Raw genomic sequence first — 22,730 nt, 5'->3', positions numbered from 1 at the left:
TCCAAAAAAATCGCCCTAATCATCGTTAATTTTCGAAGACACACCCTTCATCAGGTCCTCAGGCATATCTGGTCACATGGAATGATAAAGGATATACGCGCTACTAGGCAACGAATTGCAATCACTTTTCATAACAATAATTCTCGCGATTTGGTATAGTGAATCAGCATAGTAGGATTTGTCGTTCTTTTTCAGGAAATTGAAAATGTCCTGGACGCCTAAATGTCTTCCTATTTGTCAATTCGTCCTCCATTACAGCTTTTAGAGCTAGTCTAATAGTCAGGGTCAACTGACATTCGGCATAAATGACGCGAAATATGCAATGCAGACGTTCGAGCGGGTCATTAGAAGGGGGTAACGCGGAAAGGTGACCTTTTTTAGTCAACACAACAAGATTTCCAGTAAACATTTCAAAAATCAGATGTTTTTCGGTAAACTAACTTTTATGATTTGTAAAAAGTGTTCTCCTTTCCGGATTCCAAAATATGGTATACCATATCTGAAACGAGGACACTTTTTCAAAATATCCTGCAAAAAAATGGTAAATTTTCCCTACTTTATGGTCAGTTGCCAAAAAAAAGGTCATTTTTATGGCTCAAGTCCCGAAAAACCCGTCGCACCGTTACTTGGCCGCTGATTTCCTATATCTCAGTCCAATTTCAAAGTACATTTAACTAAAAGTCTCAAAAAAGGACACTTTCAAAAAGTCAAAAAAGAGGACAAATCCTCTTAAAAGAGGACGTATGGTAACCCTACCCTATATAGTATGAATATATATATAAGAGATGGAGGGGGCGCTGGCAAAGCACGTTTTCAGTCCTGGCTGCGTGATTCGTTGTAGGTCGCCACCATCGCCGTCAGTATGGAACGAAAAACTACACTTAGCTGCGTTAGTTTTATATTTGATTGGGTATTTTTCCAACTGCTTCTAGTACGAATTGTGATGAGAGTCTAAATATTGGAATTATAGGCCTATGCCCTTTCTACAAAAAGTTATATTGAGAAATATAGTTTCTATACTTTTCCCCGTCCGGGCTGCCTTGAAACCACGATTTGTAGTATCATTTGTTGTGGAAGTAAAAAGACTTGGCACTAGACGAAAACCTGTTAATTTCTATACCGCTGTGTTCGAATCATATAAGGTTTGATGCGAATACGCCTACGCATTCAGCGAACTGCTGTAGAATAAGCTGACACCGATGCACGTAAATCTCGGCATCACAACGCAATGTGTACTAGCGTTATGAAAAAATTTACAATTTTCAAAAATGCTACGTAACATGGCCCTGTTACGTTCAATGCCTTGGTACGAACAGTATACAGTCTATACACACATATACGACAAACTTAGAATACTAATCCAATGTATTTATTCAGTTATTCGGAGACATGAGTCAGGAGATCGCGAAACACATGATATAAATATGAAAGTAAGTCACACGAGGAAATAATGATTTCGTACCAATCATATCAGTCCTCTATACAAAGCAAATTTGAGGGATACTAAACGTAAATCCGCGAACATAACACTAACACTGGAAGACAGCACTTGAACATCAGTCCGAGTATAAGTCAGCTTGGTGTCGCATAATACTCACTCTCGAATATGCTCTCATATTAGTAGCAAAGGATGGAATCGCTGTTCAGTTTCTGTTGTCAAGTAGGGGGTTGAAGGGAACTTCTGCGACGCCCTTTCCGCTCCGGACATTTCTATGCAGGTGATTTTGGTGATATCTATAAGTTTCATTGCCGAAATAGTCTGCGTCGATCGATATATGTCGTGTGTCGAAATAAGCGGCAGCGAATAGTTCTGTACCTCGGTAGTGAACTAATATTGACGTCTTTCACTGAAGGCCTCTACTCATAACTAGGGCTGGGCACAATGATTCGAGTACTCGAATCTGAATCGAGTATTAATTTTAATGATTGAGTCGAGTAGTAAAAGACGATATTTTCGAGTACTGAAATTACAAGCTCCTCGCTACTGAAAGTTAATTTATCAACGAGAATTATAGTTTTGATGCTAGTTTCCAATGTGGAAGGCTTAAAACACGGATTGGCTGCATTGAAGCATACGAAACATAGTACAAAGCTACAAAGCTTACGTTAAATAACACATTTTCGAAGTCATAATCATCCCATAACCTTGTCACGAAGTGCAATGAAATCGGTATGGTCGAAAAAATATCAAAGCATCTTTAATGTGATTGATAACAGGCATCATATGCTTTGCTGTGGCATAAAAGGTACATATTTGAACTTTGACATATTACATTCTGTTATGACGTCATAATGTCTGATACTCGAATACTCGACTCGACTCGAAGCATAATACGGGATTCAGAATCGAATCACTCAGGTACTCGATTTTGCCCAGCCCTACATAACATGAAAAAATGCATGACTTATTACTATAACGACAAATCGGAATTTAATCAGACTAAAAATGTTCCTAACTCTTCACAGTGCCTGATGACTAAAGCGTAATCAGAACATTCATAGCGCTATCTAACAGGCAATAACTCCCCTTGTGATGATAGTATGTCTCCGGTAATGTGTCCCTCTTCGATTTCAAGTTTTTCCCGAAGTTTCAGAGTACCACTGTTCCTCACCGTCACTGGATTCGTTGGAGCGTAACCAAATGTTTCCACATTCTCAATTCTGAGTACTGTGCGCATTCCATTTACGACGGCACCGAACACCACGTAACGGTCGTCAAACCATTCGCGCATGACACACAGATCGTTCGTGAGGATGAAAAATGCACAATCGAACTTTGACTCGACATTCCTGGCCATGCTAACCCAGCCTGGTCCGTAATGACGCAGCTTGAAATTTTCAGCAGGAAATGACGCTCCAAACCAACTCTTTCCAATCGAGTAATCGTCGCTGGGAATTGCTCCACCGACCACATAATATGCTTTTCTCATTGACGTAAATCTGCTACCAGTGTAACCGAAGCCCTTGTCGTGAACGGCTAATCGAATAAAGTTCTCAACAGTTATCGGCACGACACTTCCGAACAACCCAAATACAATCCTTCCGGCCGGCTCGCCGTCGATGTCGATGTCGAAATAGACTAAGTCGGTAACATTATGCTTGTTTGCAGCTTCGCACCAGATACATCTACCCACAAAGAAAGTAAAAACTAGAAATGTCTTGCTATCCATTGCGTCAATATTCTCCGGAAAGCCTCACTTTTGCAAGCGTAAAATAAATGACTCGCTCATTCAGTACAAAAGATTTGCCCTCAATGAGATGATATGCCGGCAAAAGCCCGCAAGCTATCAAAAAATTGAGAGCGATGGCGTCGCTATTGGTAGCTGTCTAAAACCTGTTTAAAATACGTTGACATGTCTGTAGAGCAGGGGTCGCCAACTCAAAACGGGTCTCGGGCCACTTTTCAAAATTCGTAGAGGCCGCGGGCCGCATGAATGCATTATCGAGATAAAAATAGGCAAGGCACTTTTACAACCACGTCTTGATAACTCCACGTCAGTAGATCGCTGTGCTCTCTAACATGAGCGACGGGTATAGTTACCACAGAAGAAATGATAATTTATTGAAGAAATACAAATACAATAAAAATATCACGATTATTCTTTTTTGAACTATGAGCTGCGCCCACACCTGACAACACTCTTCAGCAACTATACATCAGGGTTGACCAACTTTTTTGCTATTCACGGACGGCCGCATTCTAGTGCATAGTCACAATGTAGGCAGGCCAAATATGCACGTTAAACTGTCCATGTCCTGTCCAATTGACCAATGTCCATTGCCAGTGAACTCTGGACTTATCTATTTACTCATATCGGCTTACTATATTCGCACTGAAATCGTGAGTAGTCATGTTATGAATAACCACATGGATTCGCTTTTGTAGTTAGGGGAATCGCTAAATTTTTTTCATATTCATGAGTGAATTTCGTCAATAATATTTGTCTAATTTCACATATTACTATCAAATATTTATCCTCAGCCCATGTTATCAGATTTCCCGGTAGAGTTGATGCAGGGGGTGTCTTCGAAAATTTAAGGAAGTTAGCTACTAATTCTGTGCTGCACTTTGGTTGGACCAATTGTTATTATCTTCCTTTGTTGCATGTTGTTATTTCTTGACCTCCAATCAGGATTGTCGGTATATATAGTGGAAATATATTACCGTAGATTCGACCGAACGTAGGCCTACCAGAAACGAATTTCCTTCGTGATGTCGATAACACGATTATAATTTTTTTTTGTTTATGTGACGCAACATTTTCCTCTGCTGTTCGCATCTGTACTGTGGAGTTCAGATTACAAAGGACATTACCATATAAAAATCGAAAAGCAACTAGCATTGAACCGTGTGTAGTGCGAAGAAAATTTGAAGAATACTTTAAACCTCTCATCAGTTAGGTAGTTATTCGTAAATTCAATTTGCATATTGACGGCCGCCAGGCGCCACTACCCGATTTAATAGTGTCGACGGCCGCATAATTTTCCTTTTACTGCCGCAGAGTGGCCACCCACTAAACACTAAAGAATCGATATCGGGGTTAGATAGACACGGTACCTGCTGGAAAACTATCTTTTCGTAAAGCTTGGTTTTTTGGGGAGCCCGGAGTCGTTTTTATTTAAGCGTCTCGGCTAGGGCTGGGCACAATGATTCGAGTACTCGAATCTGAATCAAGTATTAATTTTAATGATTCGAGTCGAGTGGTAAAAGACGATTTTTTCGAGTACTAAAATTATACGCTTCTCGCAACTGAAAGTTAATTTACTAATGAGAGTTATAGTTTTGATACTATTTTCCAATGAGGAAGCCTTAAAACCTTGATTGGCCGTATCGCAGCATACGAGACATAGTACAAAGCTAGGAACGTTACTGGAAATAACACATTTCCGAAGTCATGATCATCCCACAACATTGTCAAGAAATGCAATGAAATCGGGATGGTCGAAAAAATACCATAGTATCTTGAATGTGACGGATAATAGGCATTATGTTCTTCGTGGTGGCATAAAAGGTACATATTTGAACTTTGACATAGTACACTAGGTTGTGACGTCATAACGAGTGATACTCGAATACTCGACTCGACTCGAAGCATTTTACGTGATTCAGAATCGAATCACCCAGGTTCTCGATTTTGCCCAGCCCTAGTCTCGGCCTTGGCAGTGGTGGGCCATTGCAAGCCAAGGCAATATTCCCATTCATATCAACAGATTCTTCCTCCATGGAATGATATTACCATCGTCGAAGCCCTATCAGCTAGTGACGAATAGTAATATTGGGCGCAGGAGAATAGCTTACTTTTAACAACAACAACAACAACAACAACAACAACAACAACAACAACAACAACAACAATATGTTTAAACTGAAATCAATTTCAGCATTTCAAAATGCTTTACCAAGCGTTGTTCCAAAATTTCAAATCAGGTCGCCGGCCGCAAAATATGACCTCGCGGGCCGCATGCGGAGTGTATACTAGCCAAATCTTTCGTAAGGGTTAAATTCAGGGTAACGAAGTACTTTATTGTCAAGGTGCACGAGTTGATACCAATCAGGTTTATTATTATTTTCATCATTTCAATACATCACAAGACTGCGATCCAATGAAAAGAGTGTACCAATCGGATGGGTTGTACTGGGGTGTACCAGATCCGCTTCGCAATGGACCGATACCTGTGGCTTTCACAATAAATAGACAAGCGTATGCTTCAGAACAGGTTGCGGGATGTGCAATATCGTACAATGTTCATCGTTCATGTCACCTGTAGGCTACGCCGCTGGTATAATTTACATTCCTTTTATGATGTCATAAGCAAATGATTCTCCTCATAAGTTAACAATTGGGTAATGGAATTATTGGTTATTTTTGGAGCAGAACAAGGTAAAGTTGACATGTTTTCAGTTTGTGATATCTGTCTATAATAATTCTCGAGGAAACCGTCGCGATAGCTCAGACATTTTGAATTGACACGGGAGATGCATATAAATAGCGCAGTGCACATATTTGCTGGGTCGTAGCCATGTCTCGGGTGTCGAGTTTGAGAACTACTTTGTTAGATGGTGGTCGGGTAACCTCGAGCACTGAATAGCAGTTAGTATTTCCTATATACGTTGCAGCCTTTTTCGATTAGGCCTGAGGTGGCCAACATGCGGACGTATAGCGCATACAGACGTAAACTACAATCATGCGGCTGTCAAGGTCCACACCACACATATTTAAACTAGCGTGTGTCGGCGGCTGTCAATACACATTTGAATTAACGAATTGATTCCAAAATCTTTGAGAGATTTTAATTCAAATGAAAAAAAATTCTTCGCGCTTAGCTCGATTCACGGTTGCAATGTGAACCGCAGAGGAACATGATGGGCCTCATCAAAAAATACCAAGTTGTAATCGTGTGCGTCTCACGAAAGATTTCCCTGGTACGTTTGGGCAGGGTCACAAGTCACAAGTCAATCTCACTTTTATAGCTTTGACTCGAGTCATTTTCAATTCATCACCGACGAGTCCAAATCACGGAGTCTAGTCATAGTGTTTTGACTCGAGTCCAAGTCATTGTGTTGACTGTTCAGTTCCGATTTAATGTCATATAAAACCCACTTTTTACAACTCTGCTCGGTGATATCGAATGCTTCACATTCATAAAATACTAATTTTCCTTACTTTCAACATTTTCTGGTAGCATTTTCAAGTATCAGTAGGCCTACTGATAGACGAAATAATATAATAGCGTGATGACTTCAATATTCTTCGAAATTACCACAGCCTTTATAAAGGCTATGAAATTACAATAAGAGGCCTGTCTTGGTAGACCCAGTCTCGAGTCATACAAAATGACTCGGGTACAAGTCGAGTCAATGCACAAAATCACTGAGTCGAGTCTCCATGCATTTTTAAGAAAATGACTCGAGTCAAGTCGAGTCACCAAAAAATCGCGACTCGAGTCATTACAACCCTGCGATTGGGCGATATATATTTTTTTACTATACCGACAATCCTGTTGGGAGGTCAAGAAGTAGCAATAAGCGGAAGTGCGCCCAAAATTTTCGAAGACACCCCTGCTCCATCGTCTCTATCGGTTAATCTGAACATGTAGGCTGAAAATGGATAAATATTCGACAATGATGATAAGTGAAACTTCCGATATTATCGACGAAATTCTATCATCGAAATAAATCGACGATGAGGTTGAGAAAATTTTCGCGCCCTGCGCGAATATAAACCGAATTCCAATAACTTTTCTTGTCATTTATACTCGCGATTTGGATGCATATAGTAAGCCTACGGGGTCGTTCTGCTTCTACGACTGGCAACTTTGACAAACAACGCATAACTCAAGAATTCAGAGATAAGCACAGAATACCACAAGGGTTCTCCGTCTTGCGAAGTACCCGTTAGCAAATTTTTTTCATTTGAATTAAAATCTCTCAAAGATTTTGGAATCAATTCGTTAATTCAAATGTGTATTGACAGCCGCCGACACACGCTAGTTTAAATATGTGTGGTGTGGACCTTGACAGCCGCATGATTGTAGTTTTTCTCATCCAGATGGGCCATAACGACTCTACGCTGAAATGCGGCCCCTGATTAGGCTTACTATAAGGAATCAGTGTATTATGTGGTCAGTGCCTCAGGGGTGTACGAGTTTTGAGTAAACGTTAAACGAGTGTACCACGATGAAATAGGTTGAAGAGCACTGCTATATCGCACGTCATCAATCTTAGTAGTATCGAGGTCACGCGTCATCGCTCAACACGCCAGTGAACTGCTCACAAAAATCTTTATTGAACCTGAAAAGGGTGGACCACGACGAAAAAGGTTGAAGAGCACTGCTATATTGCACGCCATCAATCTTTGTGGTATCGAGGTCACGCATCATCGCTCAACATGCCAGTGAACTGCTCTAAAATCTTTATTGAACCTGGCTGGCAGCCCGTGAAACACGATTATACAATACAATCCATCACTAAAATTCGACATATAAAATCGACAAAACTGAAACCCAAACAAAAACAGATGATATAACGCAGCTTCTACTAGTACGAATTAAAAGGTAAAGTTGGCTTCCACTATCAGCAAAGCGCGCACGCAATTATGATCAAAAATGCGAACGCACCGAGCCAATATTGCACAAAATCACTCCACGTGTAACTTGGCGTCGACTGCCGGGAAGTTGTTGAAGAAAGACTCGAAAAGCTGTTCGCAATGCAGCACAGTGCTGACACCGCACATCTCCCGACACGAGTGCATGCTGAGTTGAGCGCCCCCAAGATCGCACGTGCGCAGGCCCAGCTTCGCCGACAGGATCGGCCCGATGGTGGTACCACACGGAGAGTCGTTGCGGACCATCACATCTTGCATGGGCACGTCGGCCATCAGCGCAACCTCACGGACGATGGTAGCTGTGACAGCGGTGGTAGCGTACCTGGAACAGTGGAGGTTGAGTTCTCGAGGGTGACATGACATGTTAGTATGATAGTATTTTGTGGAGGTAGAAGAAGCGCAACATATCCGCAAGTAGAAGAAAACGACAGCTTTGCACAGTACTCGGGTGTATTAAAAAAGTAGATAACAATGAGGCGGAGCAGAATTTATTAGTCCATCATTGATAAATTAGCAATAGGCATCTCTGCGAGTAACGCAAAATGCTCAACGTTACCACAAATAAGTGCACAGATGTGTGACTGTGATCGAGGCACTATATCACCCTATTGTTATGATGATTTCACAATTGAAAATGATGCGTGTTTATGTTTAAAATCTAATCAATACTGATCAAGATCTTTAAAGTAAAGAGAGAGTGAATTGATTACAAAAATCGTTTAGAGTAGGTCTGACAGTAATAAAAACCGAACACCACACAATTACCTGAGTCTAGTCGACAAATCCAATGGGTTCTCTGACAAAGCTGGATTTTTAATGGTAAGACACAATCAATATTCTATGGTGACGCATAACCAAAGTTACTATTGAAGCGTTTCGTTCAATAAATGAAGTAGAATATCATTATACTCTGTAAAAGTGGAAAAAATCAGGTAACATATCAAAACACCTTAACATTTTGCAGTAGGGTATCAAAGCCGTTAGCTGCATTCGTGATTGTGGTATGCAGACACAATTACATAGGCAAAGAGTTACTATCGCCTTTTCTGTTTCATATAACCTTTTCTATTCTCATTGAACAATTGTATTTTTCCTTTGTTCCATCTTATGGTTCTAAATTCGATTCTCTCGAAAAACTTCAACACGAGCATGGTCTTTTCAATAATGCTGACAAGAATTTGCACAGGGGCACAAGCATAAGACAGACGGCAAGGCCCATCAGACAATGTGAGTGAAGACAACTCTCGTTACCTTGGAACCACAAACAAAATAGATGACACAGATTTTCAACATACTTTTTGTATACAAGAACAAAAATGAACATTTGTTTCATCTTGCAACGCCACAGTGTTAACCTGACACCAGTTGGTTACTACATAACCAGCCTACATATTAACTAAACAGAAGATTTCTACAATAGATTGCCGAAGTATCATTTGATTTGCAATACACAGGCACTGGTCATGGACATTTGAGCAAGCTACTCTTAAGACTGAGGGTGCAAGTTCAGGTTGGGGTAAGTTTTGGGGTAGAAAGTCAAGAGGTCAAATGTCACATGCTCATGTGTGGCATGCTCAATCGTCGGGTAACCAGAAAAGAATGTAATAATAACGCAGTTGCATTGTAATCATTCGATCCATTACCTTTGGTTGTTATTTATCTTTATAACCACACCCCCGTGAAGTGAAGGGCGAAGATTGTCCTCGTGCTTATCCGGATAGTTGGGGTGGATTGCATGAGCCATATCCGCGCTTATCATGAAGGATTTCGGAACGCATTCCTCAAAAGCGGTGTTGTTTGCACTCTGAAACAAGAGGACCCTGTCCAATGAACGAGCCACCGTCTATGAAACATTAGATATGCATGGACTGCAAATGGCATATGGGACATAGGCCCAGTGAACTCGGCTTACAGTCAAAGTGATTAAGAACTGAAAATTCGCAGGGGTAAATTGTTAGAGAGCTTCTGTCTCTGAGTAATAATATAGAAGAGCCTGCCTACTAAACAGTCGACTAAGCATAGTTCACTGGATACATAGCCAAGGCATGTCTATTTCTGTATAGCTTATATCCTTAACACTAGGCTACTTGATGGCATTATGCAATTATGCATCTATAAGCCAAGGTAGAGTGCTATATTTTTACACGAGATCAAATCAAAAAATGAAGAGAAATGAACATTTCAAACATCATTATTTTTCATGACAACGACCAGACTTTGAGACTTGCATAATAGTCCATTCAATGAATACCATAACCAATAATTCACTTTCAATAAGCTGAACAGCGGTTCTCAAACTGTGGCACGGAAGAGTTGAGCGGTATTTGTATTTAGTCTACTATTTGGTGACCTTTGCAGTGTCGAAAACAACGTACATTGCACGGTGTATGATTTACTTCAGCTGTACAATTTCACATTGATATTATTGTGTCATAGCAGATTCACGAAAAAGAAAACCAATTTAACTAATGGGATTGGCTAAGTCGGCTAATAGGGCTAATCTATACAGCAGGATAAATTTTCACCATGTCAAAAACAAAATATAGATTCATCGCAATCGGATCCGGAGGAGAATATTAGCAAGGGCGTAGTTTCCAACGCAGCCCTTAATCCTATATTGTTGAAACGGCGCTTTGATTTGAACCATGAACGAAAGAAGAATCAAAACCCCTGCCTCTGCCTCGATACGCAAGTGTGAGCGAGGGTTTTTGGTCTTGATATCCATTCAATCCAAGAGCCTCATTGAGCCAAGACACGATCTCCGATATGCTGTCCCTATGGGTAATGTTATACCCTTAATAGGTAAGCTCGTGCTTAACCCATACGTACAAGTAAAATGAGTCAACAGCAACCAGTAGTAAGCAGCTTAGTACAAACAAAAGAGTTGTATCAGATAAGAAAAACTTCGGGACTACATGACTTACCGACTTTGATATCCTTCTCATAATATATTCGGTAATTGAGGAACAAGCACCTTGAGCACTCTGCGACCCAACTTCCTCATTGTCGTAGAGACATACCATGCGGATGTTGGTGTCCATATCAAGGCTATCAGTTTGTTCGCAAGATGCAACCAGAGCCTGAGCAAATATTAACGGATGTTATGTGGATTAATCGTCATACAAGGAGTTCGCAATTTATTCTCTAGCTAGGCCAGCAACTTCCATCGGAGCTTAATGAGTAGCCTACTATTTCAAGTGATCGTGGTAAATGACCATTATTATGCATTAACCCCATGCTCGAAATCTTGCTATCACATTTTTTTTATTCTGTCACAGTGGTCAATTTTTCATGCGATTTTCACATGTAACGAATTATCAATTTCCAATACAATTACTAGATATGGAAATTATACCAAGAATACAATTCAGCGAAAGACATGTCTGAAATTTTGAAAAACAAGATCATGCAATGCCTATTAATAGCACCTGGTAAATGCCGTAACGGAATAATTGGTAATTGGTTCATTGCTGTGCTACTCGACTGAGAAGATGAGATATTGATTCATATTATTATTAATACTGCCAAATATGCTTGTATTACTCCGGCCTAGAAGGTCGCCCAGTCTATATACCGTGTAAAATATAGTCAGGAAAATATAAAAAATATGTCCTATTGGACGTGACTGATTGTGCACATATATTTCATGGTTGACGAATAAAAGAATTCTCTCTCTCTCTCACACATAGCATACAGTAACAACAATCAACTGCATATTGATGAAGAGTATGAAATATTATCGCAAAATGGAGAGTCCCATAATCAAATTAGATCATACATTCAGTTTGCATAGTACATTCACAAAAGAGGTCATCGGCAGGAAGCAGTACCATTGAAAAGTGCCGAATCAGATTTCTATAGCTGTGCAAACAAGACAAATAGTAAATCAACGACCTGATTGGACCAATGCTCCAAAACACCAGTTCACGCCTACTCCGTAGAACATAATCTAACCAATTGTCACTGCCAATGAACACAATGATCCGCAAACATCATCCATCACTTTCATACAAATATGCCCACAAACAACATCACACGGACCAATTCCAGATGTCAATCAATACATATTAGATTTGTTTGGTGGTAGAGGGTAGAAAATAAACTTGAGATCAAGAATAGTGCCGTAGCTTATTACTGAACTGGTATTTTTATTTAATTATTATTCATTTATTTTGCTATCCTGCAGTAGACTCTGAGATGACGAAATTTTTAAAATTGTTCCATGGCCCCCAAAAAAGGTTTACGGCCCACAGGTTGGGAAGCCCTGCTTTAAGGGATGCTTAAAAATTTCAAATATAGCTATGTATCCAGAGACCTCAAGCAAAGGGTAGAATGCTTGAAATCTCAGACTGTGCAGAAAATTCTAGACAGGTAGACTACTAGACGGCGAGACATCGGTCGACTGTGCTCACCTCTAATGCGGTGTAGCTACTCATCAAGTTATCCAGTCTCGGAGAAAAGATAAACTCGTTATAAATTCCGCCTATTGCAGCCGGTTGGTGATCTGCAAGACATAAATCAAAGTCGACGATATCCTCGACAGCCACCCCCATCGCCTCGGATAGAGCGGCTAAAAGAGCAGGATGGTGCTTCTTGCAACAAGATCGTTTCACTGCATTGCTTTCGGCACGTTTCAAGTCATCGACGCCTGTAAATAAACCTCTATGGTCAGTGATTGCTTGGCCGCTACATAGATTGACAGATTATTTCAAGGCAATTATATAATAATGCATGGAATGATGGTACTGACCACCTGCGAGCCTATCAAATATCATACATCTATCTGCATTACTAAATTTTTCCTCTACATGGAATGGAATCAATGATAGAATTATTAAACGACAAAAAAACTGTGTGACAGTTCTGTTTATATATCACTCTTGTACACACGCCACGAAAGGTTACTCCTGAATGCGCGATTGGGGCAATTGATAAAAATAAATTGCCCATAGAAAATAATTCTCAACAACCACAAGAAGAGTTATATATTTACAATTTGACAAAGTCAATTGCTCTACAAATTCAGCAGCGAGGACTTTGAACAAGGAGGCCAGAGCTGCTGCATGAGTATATCTTGTTTACATAATGGATAGTAATGGCAGCACCAAGGTACATGACATTTTCAAGATGACGGACTTTCCTTTCGCATTTATTCCTTTATACCCAGCTTGGTTCATCGGAAAATGGAGGGCTAACTAACATTTATATATTATGGTTTCTTTTTCAGGCCTATTGACATACAGTGCCCCTTGACTTTCAAATTCCTATGGGGCAGTGTGCTCTCAGCAGCATAATTTTTAAAGAACTTCGAAACAGATCAAAAGTTCATATCCCGAGGCCGAGACTATAGCCCCTTCACTTCGTTTTCTAGAACTAGCTTACCAAATATGAAATTATATATGGTAATGTTGACATAGGCTACTTGCAGTAGACCCTTTTTCAAATTTTAGCAAAATTACAATAACTTGTTGTTATGCAGACATAAACCTATATGGAATCTCTGTCCATTTTTTGAAATAAATCCTGCGTGATGAGAGCTTTTCTATATAGAATAATTAAGGAATTAAACAGAAAATCCTGCGTGACGTTGCCACCAATTCCACTCCGGGACATAAATACTCCAGCTGTCCAGCAGCAACGAGTCTTCATGCCTCTCGGAGCTTTTCAATGATATGAGAACTAGCCATATACAGTGTCAATATAAACTTGTTACTTAGTTATCGAATTTGTTAGTTAGTTATCAAATTACATCATAAATTTTAACTCACATGATGATCTGTTGAGTTCGAATTCTGCCTGACTCGCAAGAACTGGAACCATATGAGTTTCTTTATTTATGGAAAACCGGTCATTCATTTCCCGTTGGAGATGGATAGCAAGGTGTGGAATCCGTAATATTGGTCTGTCAATGTGCACCAACCTGAAAAAAAAGTAACCGAAGCATAAAATATATTTCTGCGAGTATCACCGAATAGTGCTCTTACTTATGATGAATTTGTTTGCCATCTTTAGTAGCTACTAGAACTCTTCCAGCTACTTTGAGGTCTCGGTCAAACCACGTTCCCCAATTCCCCCCTCCATACGTTTCAACGCCGACCTGCACAAAGCCCAGCTTTTCTTTGAAGCTTTTTACCTTGAGTTTTAGGCATGGACTGTCTGTATGGGCTCCAATGATACTAAAGCCATTTCCTGGTATATATTTTCCCCCAACAGCAAAGGCTACAATTGTGGACTGGTTTCTTGTCACGAAGCACTTGGAATTTTTCTTGATATCCCATTGCTCACGCTCGCGCAACTCGGTGAAACCAGCCCTCACAAGTCTGTTTTTGCACTCGCTGACGACATGATACGGAGAAGGTGATGCATTAACGAACTTTAAAAACCCTTCAGCCGACTTCGTCATTGCCTCCCTCGAAACACACATATTTTAGGTTCACGTTTAACGACGAAGGACAGCAGAGAATTTTAGATGTATCAGCAGTACCGGCGAAAGCGTATTTGCAGGAGTTCGATCACGTGAGGAGAGTTGGCACTCTGCAGCATTTCTTGGTGATTTGCAACCGTACCAGAGAAACCGTCACGAGAGAGACAGAGAGAGAGGCAGATGTCAGATTTATTTTCGTCTGCATCATCGAGGATGGATTGCAGATGGAAAGGCGATACAGCCTCAATGCTACCATACGTCCTCTTTCAAGAGTATTTGTCCTCTTTTTGACTTTTTTGAAAGTGTCCTCGGAGGACGGCCAAATATCCTCTTTTTTGAGAATAATAATGTATGGCAAAATCGACTTAGATACAGTAAATCAGCACCAAAGTAACGCTCCGGCGGGTATTTCGGGAGCTGGGCCGAAAAGTTGACCTTTTTTTAGTCAACCACCTGATAATGTGAATGAAGAAACTGTATTTTGGGCGTCGCGGACACCAGTTTTACCATAGTGTCCTATATGGTGTGGAGTGGACACAAGTAAATCTCACGGCTCAGTGAAATTGGTTTTCGTCACACTTTCCATTTGGTCAAAGGCAATTTGACGGTAATTTTTGACCGGCTTGTCGAGCATTTAAGTCCGATAAAACGGGTATCAATCGAAAGCTACCGCTGTACTGATTTTGAAAATAAAAATTTTATTCCACTCGTGGTCATGAACAGAAAATTAAAGGTGCGTCCCTGGGTGGGCTCGAACCACCAACCCTTCGGTTAACAGGCGACCGCGCTAACCATAGTGTCCTCTATGGTGTCGACACAGGCAAATATCACGCCTCAGTGAAATTGTATCACGTCACAATTTCCATTTGGCTACAGGCAATTTGACGGTAATTTTTGACCGGCTTGCCGAGCATTAAATTTGGTAAAACGGGTATCAATCGAAAGCTGACTCTGCACTGATTACGAAAATATAAATTTTATTCCGCTCGTGACCCTGGAACTCCCACAATCAGCCTCGAATTTTTCATTGTTATGGAGATTGGCATTGGGACGCAACAATGCTGAACAATGCTGCCTGGCTCTTTTTCTCCTGAGCTACTCTCTCGTTTCGCCAAACATCATTGTTGCGTCCCAATGCCAATCTCCATAACAATGAAAAATTGGAGGCTGATCGTGGGAGTTCCAGGGCCACGAGCGGAATAAAATTTATATTTTCGTAATCAGTGCAGAGTCAGCTTTCGATTGATACCTGTTTTACCAAATTTAATGCTCGGCAAACCGGTCAAGACCGTCAAATTGCCTGTAGCCAAATGGAAATTGTGACGTGATACAATTTCACTGAGGCGTGAGATTTGCTTGTGGCGACACCATATAGAACACTATATGCGCTAACCGATTGCGCCACAGAGACCGCGTGTTGTAGAACCTGCTCATTTTTCTTCTCATAGTGACAGCATTAAATGCCTATTTTATCCAAATTTTTCTCCCTATTGTACTTATTATTATTGAAGATATATATAAAGATAGCGTAATGGTGTGGCCTCCGACTTCTTGATAGGAATAGGTATCGTGGGCTCAATCCCGTGCCGGGTCAGACCAAAGACCTGCACAGTAACATTGGTATCATGACTTCCCCGCTTGGCTCTCAGCATCACTGGGATATCATTAAGGAGTGGTGGACTTGGTATAAGCTTTATTGCAAGGCTATATATCCACACCTTCCTTCGCCATACTCTCATGATATGCATATGCAACGGATCGTGTGTATTTATATGAAATGTAGGCCTATATACCGCAAAAACATCAAGAACAAAATATACTAGGCCTACGCCCTGTCCTATCCTATCCTATCTCTATTCTATATATTTCGCGCTATCGTGAATCGCACGTATAGTCCTATACGAAGTAGGCCTATACAATTATAAGTTTTGATTCGTTGGAATAGTCCTCGCAGGTGCATTTCCGTTAGACAACAATATAAGCGATTTGTAGTTTGAGCCTGTTCAATGGTGTACTTTCAAATCCGAACTTGGTTCTTCGATATATTATGCTATTCGAGACAAGGACGTAGACAAAATTATTTTTTATGAATTCAGGGGAACTTATTTCCACTTCCCATATCTATCCATCCTTTAAAATGGGCGATTCCATCACTACCCTTTATGCACACGATTCACAGCAGAGTTGGATCAATTACATTATTTCAGTTCAATTACAATTACGATTACAATTACTTTCATGCATGTTTCAATTACATCACAATTACAATTACTCCATGCTAAAAATATCAAATTACAATTACAATTACAATTACTCCTTGCATGCTTCAATTACATTACAATTACAATTACAATTACTGCTGTTGAACATGTAATTGAATAATCATAAATTCGAACGTGCTCCTTGACAACCGTAGCGTCGTAATAAACAACAATTCAAGTATTCATGTTTCATTCATGATGTGCAAATACCCGTCAATTATTAAAAAGAAAAAACGTTTTCGAACTATTCCCGTATGCAGTATGTCGTTGAAAAAAGTATTATAATATATGCACGTGTTGGATTTGCGTATATAGTATATAACTAAAGAAATAATATTTTTTTATCGAGGGACGTAGGAATCAGGATGAGGAGTAAAAACAAAACCGTGCTTTGTCAGATAAGACGTTATATAATATCCAATGGTCCAGTGGCAGCAGCATGACCACAACAATGACCAATTACGCCCAGCGACTGTTCAGAACAATGCTGATTCCCAGACTTTCACGACTATTTTGGGATGGTACCATTGCCTGGAAATATACTTTTATTGCGGAATCAGTGCGATTAGGCCCATACATATCTAAAATCGACGCTTGGATCGCCAGCTATGGGACTATCAATTCTGCTGCTTTTTGCCGGCTCAGCAGTTCGCTTCTCGGCGTATTCAATCGTGAGTCACGTGTTGCGAATCCATCCGTTGGTTAGTAATCTAATAATTGTATACAATGGCAGCCGAGGCCAGCATAGCGGTAAAAATAAAAGTTAAAATTAACTTTAACATTGTTCCAAAAATATGCAACTACTCATCAAACTTCACTCTCACATCTTTTTGAAAATCTACCATGTGGTGGAAGATCTGGTATTACATCATATCGCCGATTCTTGATGATAAAACATGACCCGCAGATGAATCGTGGCTAAAAAGTGTGGCTTAATTGGACGCGATCGTTCGTAGATTTACTAGGACCTGGACTCACCATAGTGACATATTGAAAATGTATCGAGTTACAGCCTAGCTCGTGCCAAACGTTAAAATCGGAAAAGGACTTGTGACTCGGAACGCAGTCACTTATGGTTACAACACTGCACGCAACAAACCATTCGCGTTTCATGGGTAATAGATCAGAAGGCCGTAGAGGGGCCTCTGTATTTCGCCATATGAGCAAGTCGTTAGGCAACCATTAACATTCTGTGGCGCCCCCTATATGTGTAGTTACTTACATCTTGGGTCCTTTTAATCATGTTAATAACTCCACTCGAAGGTGGGGAGTGACGTAGTGGTACGCCCCACCGCTGAAAGACCGATGAGTTATTCGGCAATTGGATTTTTCTATCACTATGACACATTAATTATCGTATTTCTGTTGTTATTTATCTGTTGCAATATTCGAAGGTAAATCTAACGCATTTTTAGTTTTACTTGGGCAAGGTCATAAGCAATAGCCTCATTATCAGGAGTAGCCTATACCTGAAAACTGAAATAGGCAACACTGTTCAAATGCTATCTTTATCAAGTGTTTGATATCAATCTTTGTGAAATTCTAAAATATTCTACCGATTTGTGGTGCGTCAAATGTCCGCGGCAGCTTCTATAAAGATATGATGCATTTGTCTTCTCGCATGGTCTCTTTAATCTTATAATTTTGATAAATTTTGCTCTAACTCTACCAAATGCAACAACAACTTTGTTCAAATATTTATAAATGTGATTGAATTGTTCTGTGCCAGGCTCGAAATGCTGTATAATACTAAATCACATTTTCACGATGTATGTGTAATGTCAGTGTGCAAGGTTACTTCACTGTCAATCGGACAATCTCATCCCGTCAAATAAGGCCTAGCCTACTTGGAACGGCCTATATACTTAGAGACTAACATATTAGCGATGCTATTGACAGGGGGACCTGATATGACTGCAGTTTTCGAAGCCGGAGTCAAACTATAGAGATTGTACAATCTCTATAGTCAAATATATATATTTGGATGTCGAAATCAATTCCTTCCTTCGGGTAAGTAGAAACATATACAACTATCAAAAAAGCAAATTCACAAGCAACTAAATATAAATTAGCAGCAGCACAATGAAGGAAAACAGCTTCCGTTGTTGACAGCAGACATGGGGTAATCGCGATTAGTAATCGTAATCGATTACGACGATTACAGCATTTTCAACTAATCGTAATCGCAATCGATTACATTCGAAAATAATCTGAAGTAATCGTAGGCCTAATCGTAATCGACTACTTTCCATATCTAATCGATTTCCTTGTGAAAGAACGATTACTTTTTATTTGAACAACGAGTATGACATAAACTTAACATTCGTGAACAAGGAAGATATATTATACCAGGTTAGTGTAGCACAAACGTCCGATTTTCAAACGCCATCGCTGATTATTACGTCAGAAGTATTAGCTTTGCTCGGCATTGCGTAAAAAGTAAATCCTCACATTGTAAATAGATTTTCAATGAACACTGTAGTGTAGTGTGATTGTAAGAACACGCGCCGTGCTGTATATCAGGTTATCAATACCCTCCTGATGCCACTACCTCACATCAGTTTCAAATACCAACTTATGTATTGATGTTTGGCTATGCGTAGGTAAACGCAGTTTGACCGTTGCTGCTTGGCAAGCAGGAGGTTTGGGACAAACGAAGCATTAAAAATGAACAGCCGCTGATATATATTATAACCGAGCCGTTATTTGCCGTTTCTCGTAACGGAAGCTTACAGCATCTGTATTAAGTTGAAGGGATAATTTTATGTTATCTTTATCTGCTCTGTACTTGAAACGGGCGACAATGTTATTTCACAATGTGGACCTGTCGCCATAGCCATTCGCTTATATATCATGTTAGCGTGGGTTGTAGCTAGAATCAGGACCAAAACAGCAATTCATCCCCCACTCTACATGTTGGTCTTGGGCCCCGTGGTAGTCAATTAGTCAATTGCTTTATAGCACTATTCTTTTTAATCCTCTTTCAGCCCCCGCTGTTCAGATTTACCTGTAGAGCAGGGGACACGTAATTCATAATTATAGCATCTGGTATGTTATTATAATTACTTTATTGTATGTTGCTGATTCATGACCTACGGTCTAATCAAAAGGTAGTCCAGTCGCCCAAACGTAGCAGACTAAAACCTTCGTGAGACGCACACACAATTTGCTATTTCTCATGTCTTCGGTGGGTGCCCCAGTGGCATTCGCATTGTGGGCTTAGATTGGAAGAACAGGACTATTAGTCAGGTCCACCAAGCGCGGCTATTGACAATGGACGCATACTCTAAGTTTCGGCCAAGGTTTTTCTTTAGTAGCACACTTCGTGGAGTCGCATGTTGGCCGAAACTGCATAAGTCATTCAGTGTGTCCTGTCGCGGTAATGACCGGCACCGAGATGCCTATTCCTATAAATTGTGCATGCTTTTTTTCTTGAGAGGGAGAGGTATGCATTTCAAAATCAAACTATCTAGAGACATTTGAAATCGCGAAACTCGAAGAAAATTTTCAAGTTAATTAAATCTCCAGAAAATTTATATTGGTTAACGAAATACTCTTAAGTCCCATTTGAGGTCGCTCGCCACCCTATTGGGGAGTTTGAGGTGCAGCAGTTATGGACATGCCAATAATGCAAATCGTTGGTCGCGTTAAATCGTCCCCTATAAAGTTGGGCAATGTGTACATTATGACGTAACAAGCAAACGAAACGTAATTTATAAAGAAAGTTCTTATCTCGTTAGGCCTTTTCATCGCAATCCTTATATTGTCTTCCAATAAATCTTATAAGATTAGTTCTAAGAAGCAAAATAAATGTAATCGTGATTACTTTTCCAATGTAATCGTAATCGTAATCGACTACTTCCTGATTTTGCTGTAATCGTAATCGTAATCGTAATCGCGTGATTCAGAAGTAATCGTAATCGTAATCGATTACATTCAAGAAGTAATCACCCCATGTCTGGTTGACAGTGTGATCTGTGCAGCAGGAAATAAAGAATTGACCAAGGTACACAATGTTGATATTATTAAATAGTATATTCATATTGAAATGAACCCGAATATTTTCGGCTGACACTCGTCAGGGGTAATCGTCAGCAACTAGTAGAGAATTGGAAAGAACATTGTATATCAACAATGTTGATATACAATGTTCTTTCCAATTCTCTACTAGTTGCTGACGATTACCCCTGACGAGTGTCAGCCGAAAATATTCGGGTTCATTTCAATATGAATATACTATTTAATTGTATATTGAAGTTCTGTACCTCCAAGAAGCTCTTCAAATGTTGATATTGTTGTAACAGAGATGGACCTAAAATAAATAACTGCATAGACTCAAAGTACACTTTGTAACATCACTATAATGATAAGACACTTCACATCACTTCAAAAGATTCGTCGCCTAAGCCATATTTTATCTGTTAAAACTGGTGTGCTGTTTTATGTCCTCCTTTAGGGGGATTTGTCCTCCTTTTTCCGGAAATGTCCTCCGAGTACGCCTAAATGTCCTCCTTTATGGACATCCGTCCTCTTTTATAGCTTTGACAGCCAGAAAACGCCATGAATGACGCGGATCGTTCGAGGGTAGGACTCGAAAAATAACCTTTTTTAAGTCAACACAACAAGATTTCCAGTACAAATTTTAGAATCAGCAGTTTTCTAGTCCGGCAATCTGACTTTTAGGATTTGTAAAAAATGTCCTTTTTTCCTGATTCCATTTCATGGTAACTCTTTGTTATAAAACCGGCAGTAATCAAGCTTCGTGTTGTCGCGGTGCGCTCAATACAAGTTGCCACATGATTTTTACAGATCCACGTTCTTCCAAAACCCAACAGTCCGAAGGACAAGCGACGAAAATGAATGTGGCATGTGTCGGTAGGCGGTATCGAGTTCATTCAGAATAGAAACCGCCTGTATTACGTCTTGAATGTGAACATGCTCGACGACTGTCGGATAGCCGGCAAGATACTGCTCCACATTTGAGGTCCGACAAGATCGACACACTTGCAGGATAGAGCGATGTGTTTTCATGCAATTCGAACTGAACATATGTAAGTTTTAGATGACGAGGACAGGCGTGTTTATTTAAATGTGCTTTGGGTTCCGATGTGAAATCAACCGGTATCAGTATGGCGCACGAGGGTCTCCGTAGCGCAATGGATAGCGCGCTGGACTTCTAATCCAGAGGTTCCGGGTTCGAGTCCCGGCGGAGATGTTATTTTGTGTATATTCAAATGTGCTAGACCAGGGGTGGGCAAACTTTTGAGCTCGCGGGCCGCATTCAACATATGAATTCATTCGCGGGCCGCACTATATAAAATTGGGATTATAAACCAAAACGCAATATTGATATTTGATTATATAGTGAGGACATGAAGACAATATATGTGCTATTTAAAACAAGCCAAATATTGCTTTGATTATATCTAACACGCGCCTGAAACATATAGTGTCGAGATTTCATAGGCTGGCGGACCTCAATAACCATAACCATTGTCAAAACTACAGAGATGAAAGTCGGTTGACCCGATTCTTAGAACAGGATTGAAATATAAATCTGTGAGCAGCGCTCTGTTCATAGATTTAGTAATTCCACTTTTGGCTCAGTTCCAGGACACACAATGCTGACAGCATCATAACCATGTTAGATTCAAACACGCGTCTACTATTATGTGTAGATAAAATATAAATACCACCATCCTGCGCATATAGACAACGAATCCACCTAAGACACGCCCGAATCGTTTTTTTATAAGCACATCACTGAATTAATTAAAAATGAAAATGAAGTGGCCAATCTGAAATCCCACTGGTGATCCAAATTATGTCAATCTCGTTGCAGATCCCGCTATGATATCAAGTATTTACCTTGGATCAGTTGTTCTCAAACTTTTTAAGACACGTCCCGCCCCCTTATGATGGTCAAAGATTTCGTGCCCC

General features: G+C 40.1%; 2 protein-coding genes, 1 long non-coding RNA gene, 1 other non-coding gene and 1 pseudogene across 4 annotated transcripts in view; 3 read left to right on the top strand and 2 right to left on the bottom strand.

Annotated features, from left to right (window-relative positions):
* LOC145434183 (serrate RNA effector molecule homolog) overlaps positions 1–22,730 on the top strand; it is a 356,705-nt gene that overhangs the window by 2,032 nt on the left and 331,943 nt on the right. The window lies entirely within an intron of this gene.
* On the bottom strand, positions 1,348–3,236 carry LOC145434178 (peptidyl-prolyl cis-trans isomerase B pseudogene; annotated as a pseudogene).
* On the top strand, positions 4,632–14,494 carry LOC145434177 (uncharacterized). The gene is made up of 2 exons (XR_013913287.1): positions 4,632–5,044; positions 13,585–14,494. It is a non-coding gene; the product is annotated as an uncharacterized LOC145434177 (long non-coding RNA).
* On the bottom strand, positions 7,897–14,529 carry LOC145434176 (aspartyl aminopeptidase-like). The gene is made up of 6 exons (XM_080311492.1): positions 14,090–14,529; positions 13,874–14,025; positions 12,518–12,753; positions 11,030–11,185; positions 9,749–9,909; positions 7,897–8,427 (listed from the first exon to the last, which is right to left on the bottom strand). Exons 1-6 carry the CDS (start codon positions 14,527–14,529, stop codon positions 8,139–8,141), a joined length of 1,434 nt encoding a protein of 477 aa, XP_080167618.1. The 3' UTR covers positions 7,897–8,138.
* Trnar-ucu (transfer RNA arginine (anticodon UCU)) lies at positions 21,933–22,005 on the top strand. Its single transcript has one exon. It is a non-coding gene; the product is annotated as a tRNA-Arg (tRNA).

Source organism: Botryllus schlosseri, chromosome 2 (genome assembly GCF_051294905.1).
Source record: "Botryllus schlosseri isolate E-star chromosome 2, Bs_hap1, whole genome shotgun sequence".
Taxonomy (NCBI): Eukaryota; Metazoa; Chordata; class Ascidiacea; order Stolidobranchia; family Styelidae; genus Botryllus; species Botryllus schlosseri.
This window is presented reverse-complemented; position numbering and strand designations above follow the sequence as displayed.